We start from the raw sequence: 14901 nt of genomic DNA on the forward strand, positions 1-14901 counted from the left end.
AGCTGCCAAAATCCCCGCTGCCCGCCAGCAGCCCATTCCTGCTTCTCCCGTGGAAGAGCCTAGGACCAAATGCCCCAGGAGCTGTAACGGCTGTCTATTTACAGACGGCGTTTCCACAGGCTCCTGCGTGCTGTGAAGACGCTAGGCTGTCACCACCGTCTGAAGCCCTCGGAGCCAGTGTGTCTCCTGGACCCGCGCAAGCTGGCGTGTGCTTGCAGCTCTCGGGGGAGCTTCTCCCCTGCCTTTTCCTGCCATGGAGCAGTTGAGGCGGTGTTACAGTTCCCACTGACTTGTCCTTCCAGGGAGCCAGCATGCATTCCTCAGCGTAACCACAGTAAAACCCAAATTGCATTAGCAGGTCAGGAAAAAAAAAAAAAAAAAAAGAGAGACCTGCTTGTTCATGAACAGTGGGAAAGAAACAGGTTGGTTGGTTGGTTTGGTGGCAGATCCTCGTGCTTGCAAAGCTGTGGAGCCTCTGCAGTACCCTGTGAGTATCAGACACATTCTATACGGGTAGAACAAGTCTAGAAGCTGTCTCACACAGCAAAGTGTGTGATTCCATGTAGATGCTCAATATTATGTGTAAATACTGCTAATACATATGAATATACAAATAGATAAATTATGATAAATGTATACTGGGTTACAGGAGAGGGAAGAAAGAGGAAAAATTTTCCTGTCTTTGGGACAGCTCTTCCTTGTATCAGTACACTGAGCTGTGGGAGATCTCGGGAACAGACCCTGTTTATAGGGTGAGATGCCAGCAGCTTATACTCCACTCCCCAGCCCCAAAGACTCTCTTTCTCCTCATATGTGTAAAACATAGAGGGGACAGTGGAAGTGTAAGACGAGGGACTTTCGGAAGTTTCTACCCTGGTGTGCAACTGTAGTTTCTAAAATGTCTGGGGGCTTTTTTTCCCCTGTCAGTTTGGACTTTTCCTTGCAGGAGACTGGTACTTTCCATTTCAGTCTGCCTTTTCCACATCTTGCAACTTGACTCTAGATGGTCTGAAGAAGTGTTGTTGGCATCCAGAAAGACTTGCAAGAAGATGGTTTACAATATACAATTTTCAATACAAATCTGAAAACCACTTACATAGAAGTTATTTATTGAAACCCAAAGTGTTAACCACTACCATGTGTAGGGGTTAAAAGGAGGAGGGAAGTTCAGCTGTGTTTTCTGACACCAGTATCAATAAAAATAGAAAATTAAAAGCAACTATGTTTTTCAGCAACGCTTACTTTTACTGAGGCAATGGGTAACATTTCACTCTAAGGGTAGAAGTAATGCCAGTTTTGCTTATCAGGTAGTGTGTGGATCCAAGACAGTACAAAGAAAGGATAGGAAGCAGGGGTAAAAAAAGTATTTGATGAAATTGAAGTTTGTTAAAGAAGTCGCCATCTCTGCCTTCCTAATTTTAATGGAAATCTGAAACTAGTCACTCTGATTTGATTTTATTCCAACTCTAGTTATAGTGAGCCACATGAAGCGAATCTTTCTTTACCAGCTGATGTTGTTAACTACTGGAATGGCACTGGTGATTATTAGGATGGGTTATGGTAGGTCTGGTCCCCCTCTTCAATTTCAGACAGTGCAGATTGTTTAATTTAGTATAGTATGCTTGGTGTAATAGAAATTGTCATGCTTTGTAGTCCTGATAAGGCTGTAAATTGACTGGGGGAAAAAAGCCCTCCCGTGAAAGGGTGCAGCCTTGCTAATGTATATCCTTTTCAGTTTTGCTTAGTAATTGTGCAGGTCCAGATTACAGAGCTGCTGATTATTACTGACTTAAAGAAGTTTTAGTGAAGACTTGAAAGGTCTAAGGGTAAATCTCTCTGGCATTAGTTAGTTGGTTGTAAGCATTCTAACTTCTGTGTTTTTCCCACCCAAATCCCAACCTGTAGTACCCTAATCCAGGTAGCCGAGAGGGTGCAAAGGAAGCTCCCGGAGTGGGAGGGAAATCGCAATTTATGTGCAGCACACCTCTATATGGGTGTATCTTTAATTGGAGAAACTCTGTGCCTTCATTCCTAACAACTCCTAGGTGAGGGATGAGAATGGTAAGCACTTAACGGGCAAATTTTGGTGGCTGATGAGCTCAGGCCCTTACACAGTAGAACATATTTTCAGGATTGCTGTTACCATGCAAGAACACTCTTGGCTCATGCTCCATAACGTCACTTGCTTTGTACTCCACATAATGCTGAAGTAGTAGTTACAGTCTTAAAACATTCCCAAACAAACTAAATAAAATATGATCTTCCTGAGCAGGAACAGTTCAATTGTGAGGAATTTTCCCGAGTGACAGAAATGTTAGCTTCAGTAGTCGTGAAATTCTTTTTATTTCAGAAATACCATTTTTCCTGTCATGAAAAGTATAAGGTCAAATAGTTCACCAATAGAGGCTTTGGTGATGCTTTGTTTCCTAAAGAGAGTAATTTATGCATCTGTGGGTTTCTTTAAAATGTTAAATTTAAGTTTTCCCAAAGTGAGTTTGCATAAATGACTAGCCAAGAATGTCTCCCCTGGCCAACTTCATCTCTGTTCCTTTTTGGCACAGCTCACACAAAATAACTGAGGTTGGGCAAGAGATAGGCCTTGTGAATTTGGGGTTTAATGAACATGAGAAGTGAAAAACAGACAATTTTGGCAGATTTCAGTGTAACACTTGAAAATGTTTGTTTTTTCTCATATCAAGGCTGCAGAGAGGGTAGAAGTGTTTGGTGAATTTGTCTTGCACTAGGATCACACTTTCTATTTATATAATCAATGTTAGGTCAGTTGTTTATAGCAGAATTAATGGCCTTGTTTATACAGTGTTCTGCTTTTTATACATGTAATTCTTCTCTCCTTCCATTTTCAGGTTAGGGTTTGGTTTTGTTTTTCTTCATAATACACAATTGAAACAAAATGTGTTGAGCATGTGTGTGTTATTCCAGACTTTATTAGAATTCACTACTTGTATGAAATACAACAATATGTGGATGCACTTATGTAAACTATGGTCAGAGGGTTTTTTTTGTGTTGGTTTTTTTTTCTTTTCTCATCATCATAACTTTCTCTTCTGCCAAGATGTTTTTGGCAGTTTTTAAAAGGTTCGCCATTAAAAAAATGTTATAGACCAAATGGTTTTTAGAAACTTTATTGAGGGCACTACTTAAACAAAGGAAGAGTTGGCGCTGAACTCCTTTCAACAGAACTTTGCACTGGGAAGTGTTGATATCTGGAAGGGAATAAGCAAAGACAACAAAACAGCAGGAATGACGCTGATTGCAGTTTTTAAAAGGAATTAGAAAATCCCTCATAAAGCAAGTATATTTTGCTCCTGTTCTTGTGTCACCTCAGACATATAGAAAGATGTACCAGGGGCAGGGTTTCTGTTCCTCTCCCTTCCACTCATTTTTCTTTTTTTCCTTCTCTTTTTTTTTAATATATATTTATTTATACTATGTATCACACGATGGGGAACATCCAGTCTACATCATTACACCAATGTACTTGAAGTGCTTATTGCCTGAACAGGGATGATAACATGGTGCAACATAGTGGAAAATTACTGGCTTTTTAATTGCTGATAAGACTGTGGCTGCTCATGAAGAACTGCAAAATGTTAGCAGGAATATCCAAATACATGTTTGTGGTTTATCCTTCCCGTAAATCTACACACCCCTTTAACCTTGCTAATATTTAACAGCAAAAATAACATTTTAAAAGAAGAGTATAATTAATTTGATGGCTGCATTTTTTTCCCCTTCCAGAGCAAGAATTTACTCTTTGAGAAGATTAATGGTGGTCCAAAAAGAAGGAAGAGGGTAACTATCAAAATACTTTATAGCCCGTGTATCATCTAGAGGGCTAAGAAGAATTAAAATCATAGTGTTGAAATGAACAGTTAGTCTAACACATCTGCATTGTACCTTAGATAATGTGTCAAGTCAGGGAACCTCTGTGATAAACTACTACAGCAGGCTTCAGGACTCTCCGCCGAGTACAAGACATATTTCTCTAAATAGCCTGTTTCTTTCAGAAGATGCACTTCAATGTAGAGCATTAATTAAAAACCCCTTTATATTATCTGCCTTTTAAAATTGATCCTATTTGCATAAACCCATTTAAAATTATTGAAATGTCTTTAAAACACAATTTTAAAGTTTCCTACTAAAATACTGGTTACATTAATTACCACTATCCATGCATGTGAATATGTTTTTGAGTGTAAATGACAGAACTGTTTCTTTAGCTGATGTAATTTGATTCACTTACTTAGATTTACATCAGATTGCACTCCTATCTCTGTGTCCCGCCTGCTTGAAAGGCAAAGATGAACATTTTTCTGCCCCTGAAACAAGGCAGGCAGTCCACATATCGCAGAGAACCTCTGCATAGCCCATCTCACTATTGCCTCTCTCTTTTTCAGTCATGTCAGCCTTTCTTTTACCAGAAAATCACTTTCTGGCAGTTCAAAGTCTTTAGCTTTGGTGCTGGTGTATTTTTTTAGAAGAAGAAAAAGTCTAGCTGTCTGTCAGAAAGTAGATTTTCAAAATATGACAGGAGAGTTTATATTGAAAATGTGAAGTACATTTCGTTTAAAGTAACTGACGCGTAAGTGAAGATGATTATTTATTTACTTGACTCTCAAACCAGAAGTCTTTGCTGGAAGCAGAGGAGGTGAGTTAATTTCTTACGGATTCACACATCACTGGTAATAAACACTGTTCAACCATAAGTTAATAATCTGTCTTGAGCTTAGTATCTGCCTCCCCACTTATGTTTGATTTTCGAGTTTGTTAGCAAAAGAGGAAAGAGGTTAGACACTTGATTTTAACTGTAAAATAAGTAGAATTTACTCTGGAAATAGTTATGTGGAATATTTATTAAGAGCTAGAACAACATGTTAAAATAGGATTAGTGTAATATATACAGGAGGGAAAAAAAAAGAAAAAATAAATTAATTTTCTGTCCACGTGCTGATTGACTTAATTGGATACAAAAGGAGTGATGGCTGGAGAGATGTGACAGCCACGTGGCCAGCAGTAGCTCAGAATTTTGGAGATGAAGCTTCAGTTTTTTGGTTTGCAGCGGATCTATTTTTCTTAGCACAGACATGTCACTTAATGATAAATTCATTATCATTTAAATTATTTTATTGTTTTGAGAGTAAGACTAATGATTACTATTCCTTTAACGAACAATTCAGGATTTTCACTTTATGAGCAGAAGGGTAACCTAGAGCTGTCAACAGCCGAGTGCATTTTTCCAGAAACCGAAAAGCCCGCTGGATTCCCCTCCTGCCTTCTGCGGTCCCTGCCACTCCTCCATGCCCTTCTGCACAGACAGCGTGTTTAGGGAGGACAGCTTCTGGCAACAGATTCATCTTTTGGGTCAGAATGTCCCGATTTGAGTTTAAAGCAAGTCCTGCGTAACTGTGTGCATAGCAACTGTGTGGTGTCTATATGATGTTACAGTCACAGAGGCACTTACTGGAGTCTACCAAACTACATTTTAAGTATGTGTGTATATTAATATATTTTTATATATATATGTATATAAACACACATATAAACATATATGCATATAATCAGTTTACATAGCGAAGGTGTGTATTTGCTATTTACTACTGTGTTATTCTTTTGCAGCATTTGCAGTGCAGGACAAGGAAGCCTAATTTAACTAGCAGTTCTCCCCTTTTTAAAATTTCTATGCATGAGCAAAGCCCTGTCCAGAATCTAATAAGCTGAACGTGACAGGAGTGCATCTGTAATCACTGAGTCATGTTGCTGTGGGCTCAGAGCTGTGCACAAAGGTACTCGGGAACCGCATTACTTTGAATTCAGCACAGCTGTATAGGATTAAACATGTTTCAGTCAAATCAGCCAAAAATGTTGCATTATATTTTGTGTTTTCTTTTGTCAGTTGAGAAGGACTCAAATTTTTATGTATTCTCATTCTCTTCTACTTTATTTCAAAAAGTAGCAAGCAAGTACCATTCCAAAAAAAAGACCAATTAATCTTCCTAAGAATCTTCAAATAGTTCCTAGAAGTTTATGCAACAGCTGAATTTCACTAAATTAACATTAAACAGAACTTCTTTAAACAAACACAAACAAATCATTTACATTTGTCTTATTTTTAACAATTTAAAGCATTAAAATAGTTTAGTTTTATTTTCAAATATTTTTCCACATTCATTTCTGGTTCTTAATATTTTTATGGTTTCACTTGCAGCAAGCAAAGCACTCAAAAAACAGAAGTAAGCAAAAGGGCTGCTCTGTACTATGATTAAATATTAATGATAGCCTCTACAAATCTGGGGAAACCCAAGGGCTTAAACTTGAAGACAGACAAACCCCAAATCTTTTCCAGAGATTTGAAAAATACTTGAGTTATGTGAAAATAAGTATTTCAAGTCTGTTTTAAAAGCTGGGGTTTTTTTTGCGTAGCTTTGAATTCCTACATTTTGGTGAAAGAAGGACATAAATATCTCCAGAAAACTTAATTTCTGTGATACAGCCAGCCTGACAAGAATCAGGAGATAGCAGCAAATTTGCATTCCTCCAAAGTTTGTTCTTTAGGCAAACAATTTTTATTGGCATAAGAAACTGCCACACTAAAACTTTTGTCTATATCTGTGAAGGAGAAAGTATATATTTGAATTTTGTTTACACTGACACCGTAACAGGTCAGAAAGTGGGTGTAAAAAATATTCAAGTTAATTCCAAAGCTCCACTTAACTGCTTGATACTTGCAAATACAGTAAATAGGGTTTATTCCATTGGTATAGGAAAAATTCAAGCATAGGCTTTCTGCATTACTGTGATCTCTAGTTCTGAGACAGGATCTGTTCATCTTCAGTCTCACTTTGTGCTGCTCGCATGGCGCAAAGTGAAGTTAAACCCTCTCCAGAGATCTCCTCTCCAGCATTCCCTTGTTCTGGCAGTGGTATGAGAACCATTCCCTATGCCAAAACCTTGCTTGGCTCTGCTTCTGTGCCAGCAGTTTTTTATCTCAGCATCAGGAGAGGAAGCAAGGAGGGGTTTCCTGGAGAGGAGCTGGGCTGAAGAAGAGACTTTGGTCAAAAATGGTATTGTGATACCTAACTTGTCTCACAGCATAAGGTCCATCAAAGCCTACTGATTTAAGCTAAAGCTTACCTGTCTGTACTTCTCTGACAAGTTCTGTCCTGCCTCAGAAATTAGGGAGTTAGGTCTGCTGCTGCCTCTTTGTTGAACTGAGGAAAGGAGGAGTGGAGCAAAAAGACAAGTGTTTAATTCAGACTATCCTATATTCTCGATAGCCCTCCTTCACTTGTATTCTTTTTAGTGGATTGGATTAAACTCTTGCACATAAAAAAATATTAGAAAACAAAACGCTGATTGACTTGTAGATTTACTCCCTAGGAGCATTTTCTTTTTTCTTCAGTCTGCAAATATTTGATAAATAAGAAATCATAAATATATATACTTATTCTAGTTACCTTTTATATGTTTCCCTGTTTCTAGTAGGTATAAATAATTTAAAACTTTTTCAGAGTGTGAACCCGTATCTGCAAGGACAGCGACTGGACAACGTTGTAGCAAAGAAGTCTGTTCCACAGTTCTCAGATGAAGACAAGGGTCCTGAATAAGTACAGTAAAAATTAATGATGAAAACTCATGCCATCCTCTGCTAGATCGTAATATTGCTTATGTATGATCATCTATTAAAATCCTTGTGAATGACAGCATGTTTATTATTTATATAATTGTAGATGAAAAACATCTGTATTTATAAACAGTATGTTCTCCTAGATAACAAAAATATGGTTCTGCTTTTTGTTAAGTTATGGTAAAAGGACATTTCTGTTGTTTTTATTTTAGTAATGGAGAAAACTTTAAAAATGTTAGTCATTTTAATAGCTAATATAAAGTAAATGGTCTTAATGAGCAGCTTGTAAATAGGAAGATGTTAAAAAAATGGCCAGTTTGAATCCAACATTTAATCTTAAATGTTACTATGTTTGACACATGAAAATTACAGTTTTATGTTTTGTTCACAAATACCGTTACTTAGCAAAGACAAAGTATTTATTTTACCCAGAGAATTTTGGCTTTTAGTCCATTTTAATAAACATTTAAGCAATCTAAAAGGTTTGCAAAATTATATTTTCCAAAATATTTCAGAGACTTATTTGTCTCTGTTATTGCTGTGCAAATTTTAAAATTAAAGACCTGCTTTTTGACTCTATCCACTGGAATATTTTTTGTTAGTTTTAATCATTCCATGTCCACAGCTTTCCTGAACACTTGCACATCTTTCTTCTTTATCAGCGGTACTGTTGTGTGGAAATTAAATCTCCCCTGCTGCTCTTTGCTTTAGTAACAGCAGCATTTGTGCATTATTATAACGTTCTTAAATTATGTGTCCCTGGGATGTTGTAAGTGAAGATGGAGACATTTGTCTGTGTTAATAAGGTTGTGTCAACATCCTCTGAATCTAAATCCAGGATGTGAAGGTCATTACAGTTGATGATCTGAAAAACTATGATTCTGTAGTAACACTGGTAGCTGTCACTGCTCTTGAAGTTGCTTTGGGAAGCTTAAATTGCCTTTTTGTCCCCTAGGAGACTGAAGAACTTTTTATTCCAGAAAACAGAGTTCTCCCTTTCTGAAAGATGAGAATATGAAATTACATAAAATTTTGTAATTGTCAGGGTGCATCTGAAATATTTCAAGCTATGTGCATGGGCTGTTGGAATTCCAGAAAACAGCATTAGCTTACAGCTTTGAACTTCAAATCTGTGGGAGAAAAATGTTGCTTCCTTCCCCGCCCTATAGAAAGACACAGTAAAATAACGATGACCCCTTAGAAAAAGCAGAAACTAAAGGTTCTAGCTACTAGCTACGTAAGATTAAAGTTAACAGCATGGCACAAATACTGCTGCGTATGGCATTTGCTAGTTCTATCCCAGCACTTAGTGATTTGTAATAAATTACGTATGCAGAGAGTCAGTCCTCTCACGTCATTCATCCCTAGGTTGCAAAACTCGGTAACATTCTAGGCTGAACTATCATGTCTTTCATCCTGTTTCCTCTTTAAAAAAATTCTGGAAGAGAAAACTAAATAGTGTGTAATGCAGTGGGGTTTATACTCACACATGACATGAAATTGAGTTTGTGTGAATTGCAGAGCTTCTTTCACTTCTGGCGCCTGGAATGGGATGGGAGTGATCCAGCTGTTCATGTGAGACAACTCTTATTCTCTGCTTATTAAGCTTACTCTTTTTATCTGCACTCCTGCTTAGCCTTCACACGGGTATTGAGAGTTGGAGAGGTTGTCTCTAAAAGCAGGAAAAACTGCATATCACAGCATGAATCTGAGATCGGAACCCACTGATGCTCAGCAGCCCAGAGGATGTGAAATGGTTGTTCGTTCCACCTAACCCCACTGCCAGCCGCTGGTGCTGCCACAAGGCTTCCAGTTGGTCAGAGGCTAATTTCCATTCCTCAGAAACTGGTGTTTCTTCAGATTCTCAACTGTCTTATTGATGCTTTTAAAGTCATCTGAGATACATTCTGTCCTTGCTAGCTCCAGTAAAATCCATTTTAATCACAAAAATGAAGCAACCACGAAGGCAATTTATTTCATTTTTTAAGCTCTTAGTAAGAACCAGCACATAATAAAAAGTGGTGTGTACAGTAAATGGGGGGCTTAAAAAGGGATGGGCAAAGAAGTATTGCTTGCTTAATGGTATCAGAAATGCCACATCTGATTTCTTGAGGCATGTTAGGTTACTACCCCCCCTGAGTGGAGATACAATAATCTGGCACTGCAAACTGACCAGAAGAGGGATCTGGACAGAGCAGGCAAAGGAAAAATTACACAATTTAGAGATGTTTTGTCTTTAAATGCAAGCAAAAAATCCCCTTTACACTGCACAATACCATGATGTGTCTTACAGGAACTGTCTGCTGGAAGGAATCAAACGCGTGGTGGTGAGCAGCCATCTGCTGAGTCCATCAGGCAGCTTGAGTGTTTCACCAGGAAGACTCAAAAGCACTGCTGTGAAATATTAATAAAATATAGTTATTATGCTGTAATAATGACATTAATTATTCTAATTTCAATTCCATAGTAGGGCTGCCTTTCTGTACTGGGACTGGTAGCCCATATAAAAAAAACCCCAAAGGCCAAGCAAGAAAAAGTTGTCCCTCCTACTGCTCCGACAACAGTCCTAACATGGATATCTAGGAAGAGTCATCACAGTGCTGGTCTTTCAGAATCGATGAACAAAGATACCAGCTGCCCCCCTCACTAAGAGCTCATTCCACCAAAACAGTATTTAGAAGAATGTCAATAGCTGCTCAGCTCTTACAGGTGTAGTCACCCTTTTACATTTACAACGCATGTGAATTAAGGAGCATGTATATTGCTATTGTTTAGAATTTTCATTATATTAAAACCTTTTTAGATTATTTTAAAATCTGCAAGTGTGTTAATTGCCTCTAACGTATCTGAGACACAATGTGCTTAAAAGAAGCTATACAGAATAAAGTATATTGCCATGCAACATTGGTTTTGTCTGGTAAAGAAATATTTATGACCCTAGTTCAAAAAAGCCCTGTGTAACCGAACAGATTATAGTATTTCATTTGCGATACAAAACTTCCTCTGGGATTCCATCTGTGTGTGCATGCGCATGCATACACTAACATACACTTTTAAAAAGATGATTCAGTCATATAATAAGCTCGGTAGTAAAGAATATAAAGATGTCAACCCACAGAAAAAAGTAATATAAAAGTGCTTAGTGAATTATTTAGAAGGGGAAATAGTGATACGCTTCTTTTTATTGGCACATTTGCATCCACCTAACAAAACCATGCTGCTAATCTATTCAGCAAGTCACGAGCAAACCAAAGAAACCTGGAACTAGTTCTGGGAACCTGATGTCAAGAGTCCTGAGAGTCACCTACAGGACTGTAAGTAAAGCTGATCTGAAGCTTATTTTATCAAAATACGATGAAGCATATCTTCATCTGTTAAACTGATGAAGGACACAGGCAGAAAGATGACTACCAAGTCAATTAAGTTTTTGGCTTCGTTAAGGGCAAAGTAACACTCAAGGCCCTTTGTTTCCAAATGTAAGGAGTTGGGGATGAAGGCAAGTATTTTTTTGATGATGAAGACGAGACTTGAGTCCATGCCCTCAAATCAGGCTTCTAAGCAGTAGCTGTGTGCAAGTGTTGAAAAGTCTTTATTTTCATTTTCATGCTGTACAATAACTATTTTTTGAACACTTAAATTTGTTGGGAGAAGCCTACAAGAACACCAACCCAAAACAAACTTGGAATCTTCTGGCCTTTTTGCTGGTAAGCTCACTAAACCAATTCTAACCTCAGCTATAATGCTGTAATGCTTCTTCTGTGAAATAATTTTTACGCAAGTGCTTCTTTTTTTACATGCAAGTCTGGAATGCTGGATCATTAGGATAGAGAGTTCAAAGATACCTTTTCAGTCAAGGTCGTAAGACTTAGATTTATGGAAAGAGAAGGGGAAGGCAGGCAGATTCAGAAGATGCTACCATGACCGCAGAAAAACTTACAATATACAAGGAAAGTACAGTTTCACATGACCCATGTGGGAGAAGAGTGTGTTCACTGTTATATTAGCCAAGTACACTATAGGTATGATTTGAGGTACCTGTCCGTGCAAGTCAGAAGCTATCAAGGCTATCAGGGAATCAGAAGACATTATCTTCCAATTTTGAAACACCTGAATCCAAGGTTTCAGGCTACTGGAGCTGACAATTAAGATTGGTTTACATTTCTTCCGTGCTTGATACAAATAGATTGGCAATCTGGTATGCCTTAAAGAAAAGACAGATGCAAAAAAACCAGAACATATCAAATCCATTGCCACATGTACACTTAAAAATTTAGGTTTGTCTGAAGTCATGCAATTACCTTCAATGCTCTTAAATAAGTATAATGTTCAAGAATTAACTCAAATAAGAAGTCTTCTTTTTAAATAAAGAATGACTGTGTCCCTTAAAAGGTTTACTTATTTGTGGTACCTAGAGCCAAAGGCAGACTCCAACCAGGAGCAAAGATTACAAGCTCCCTTAAAGTGGGCAGCCACTGACAATAAGATACTTACATGCAAACTAAATAAAAGCTAAAAGGAAATGAAGAAAGAGGAATTGCCATCATGAAGAGCCCCATGAATCACAAATACGGCTGACTGGCACAGGATAGGGTCCCAAGACAAGATTTTCAAATATGAGACAACAATAGGGTCAAAGGAATCATTTTCCAAGTACCTGCATGTCCAAGTCTACCACGCTCAAGCCTTTTGCTGTTAGGTGAAGAATGGCATTGAACTCCAGTTCATCATCTTAATTCACCATGAGAAGGAAGTATGTAGTACCAGTTCGTATTTGCTTTATTTATGATGCTAACTGCTTTGCTGTGATTACAGGGATCCTGACGGCTGGAAGAGCTGCTAGCCATGTGTGCAACACATGGGCGCATAACAAACTTTAAATGATGTGAGTGTCATGACAGCAGCATTTCCAATTGGAACTAAAAGAGCTTAAAAAAATTTCCTGTTTGACTAACAAGGTCTATTTTTCTGTGTGGGGCAGAGGTGGAGAAGGGATCAGAAACGGTAGGAATTGAGAATGTCTTCAGACTTCAAAGATTAGGTAGACCTGAGTCACCTCTTTTTATTTTTTCCTATGGTTCTTGTTACCAAAACACGTGGAATCCAGCTCCTATTGCAATGCATGGGTGTCTTTTACATTTAATCACTGTGTTTCTTCATCCTGCTGTGCTCTCCAAGAAAAACAGTGGTGGGAGTTGGTGGCTAAATTTCATTGTAAACTGAGTGAGGCAAAGGAGAAAGCACAAAGAAAAATAATGTGCTATTTGCCACTAGCCTCAAACTCTCCCTCGTTCCCTAACCGGTGTCACTCATTTACAGACCATTAAACCCTGATTTTAAATGTATAAACACTGACTACTTTTATTGCAGATATTTGTTTTGAACCTAACCACAATATGACAGTTTAACTTTCCTGGGAGCCACCAAAGATCTCCGTTATAGATGATAGGGGGTTTTAGGTCTGGGCATATGACTTTCGTAGACCACAGAACATGCATACAGCTTTGATGCTGAATTGAGTTTTAGCCTCTTTTAATTAATTCTTTATCCTGAGAAACAAAACAATATAACCCTAGCAGTTCCTCAGTGCATTATCTACATATGAATGCCCCAAAGTCCTTTAAAAGTGGCTGAAATTCAAGTGGGATAGCCCCTATGGGGAAATGTGGGCCTGACTCCTCATCCTAACATAGAACACCTTTCTACATTGGGAAATAAAATACCACGCTGTGGCATTTTATATTTCAAAATGGAGAAAACAGATTCATGAAAGAACAAGTCAGGTCATCCAGAGAAACAGTCATAATTCACCATGGGTTAATTTTTTTTTAACAATGCTGCAAACACTGACTAACTCAATTGCAAAACTTTAAGTGACTCCGATCGGCAGTGCAATGGCTGTAAGATTTATGGGCTTTAAAGCTGTGTTACTGCAATCCAAGTAAGAAACTTATTTTTAATGCTGCATAAACCATTTATCACTTTAAAAAATAGTCATAACTGATTTAAGTAAGTTTTTAAAAAGATGTTGTTGTAACAGATAAGTTCTGCTGTCATAGTTTATGCGCAGACCTGGCTATGGGTTGAATTCCCAAACAACCCTAGGACTCGGGTGCCTCAGGGGTCTGCGCATGCACAGGTTACATTGTGTGCACACAGTTAAAAAAAGCAAGTTTTTTTATCAGTTATCTTCTGCTTTAGTAGTTTAGTAATTTCTAACTATATCAGCTATTTCCTGCTGTGCTTTCATGTTCCCGGAAGCAACCTATGAGCTGTTAAAAGGACAAGCATTATCCACGTATTTGAAGATCAGGCCTTCATTGTCTGCCCCTAAAATACCGGTTGCTTGTTAAAAATGCTTCGTGTCTGTTTTGTTGTATGTCTGGACCAGGTTTTTAATCTGGCGGTTTACAAAGCTGGGACTTATTTCCAATTAATAGATGGGCGAACAGTTGCGAACAGGTCGAGGACCAGCTCCGCTATGGCTTCAGTGCCCACAGCTGGATTTGTGTGCAATACAAACACCAAAGTCCAAGCACGTGATCCTCAAACCCTGCCTCCCTTGCGTGATCCTTAGGTAGCTCAACTCTATGCACAGCTACATTTTCTTATCAATGACATACCTCAGGCACCGAAACTTCTACTCCTGTGCACACCTAGGACTGTTTGAAACTTGGTGAATGCACGGCTCTGTATCTATCTCAGTCCTGAACACAACCTGAATCCACAAACTTGCCAATTCCTCCCCTATATTCCCTGGGGGAACGAGCCTGGTAAAGGACCGACCTCACAGATGCCTACAGGACCAGGCATTGCTCAAAATAGCACCACAGGAGTAGACGGTTTAAATAAAAAAAAAAAAGAAAAAGAAAAAAAAAAAAGGGTCTGGATGAGGTATGGCAAACGAATCAAGGCTCTAATGGCACCAGCGAAGGGGATCGAGAACAAACACAGATTTGTCATCTAGTGGTTAGTAGGGCAGGGTGAACATGAGGAATGTCAGGGTTACACCTGGGCTCTAGCTAGCCCTCAAGGAGTGCCTGGGTAGCTAGCCAGCACTGGATCAAAACACAAAGTAGACTTAGAGCATGGCGAAAACAATCCAAGCACCCTCCCCCATCCTCCCTAGCAGATGGCTTGATTTGGCTGTGTGTGGATGCAATCGGTTCCGAGCTGTCACAGCCTCGGCGGGGAGGTGCAGAGTCCTCTCACACCGTCAGGCTCCTGCCTCGTGGCGGAGTGGCTGCACCTCTGGAGGT

General features: G+C 38.7%; 1 protein-coding gene across 3 annotated transcripts in view; it reads left to right on the forward strand.

Moving 5' to 3' along the window:
* Positions 1–7721, forward strand: part of SCG5 (secretogranin V) — a 29146-nt gene extending 21425 nt beyond the window's left edge. For all 3 annotated transcript variants that reach the window (XM_055795725.1, XM_055795739.1, XM_005234606.4), the window contains 2 exons: positions 3760–3813; positions 7530–7721. In XM_055795725.1, coding sequence (XP_055651700.1) covers positions 3760–3813; positions 7530–7625 — 150 coding nt within the window. In that variant the 3' untranslated portion in view covers positions 7626–7721. The remainder of the gene's footprint in view (positions 1–3759; positions 3814–7529) is intronic.
* The last annotated feature ends 7180 nt before the right edge of the window (positions 7722–14901 follow it).

The sequence above is a fragment of the Falco peregrinus genome, chromosome 1, assembly GCF_023634155.1.
Source record: "Falco peregrinus isolate bFalPer1 chromosome 1, bFalPer1.pri, whole genome shotgun sequence".
Classification (NCBI taxonomy): domain Eukaryota; kingdom Metazoa; phylum Chordata; class Aves; order Falconiformes; family Falconidae; genus Falco; species Falco peregrinus.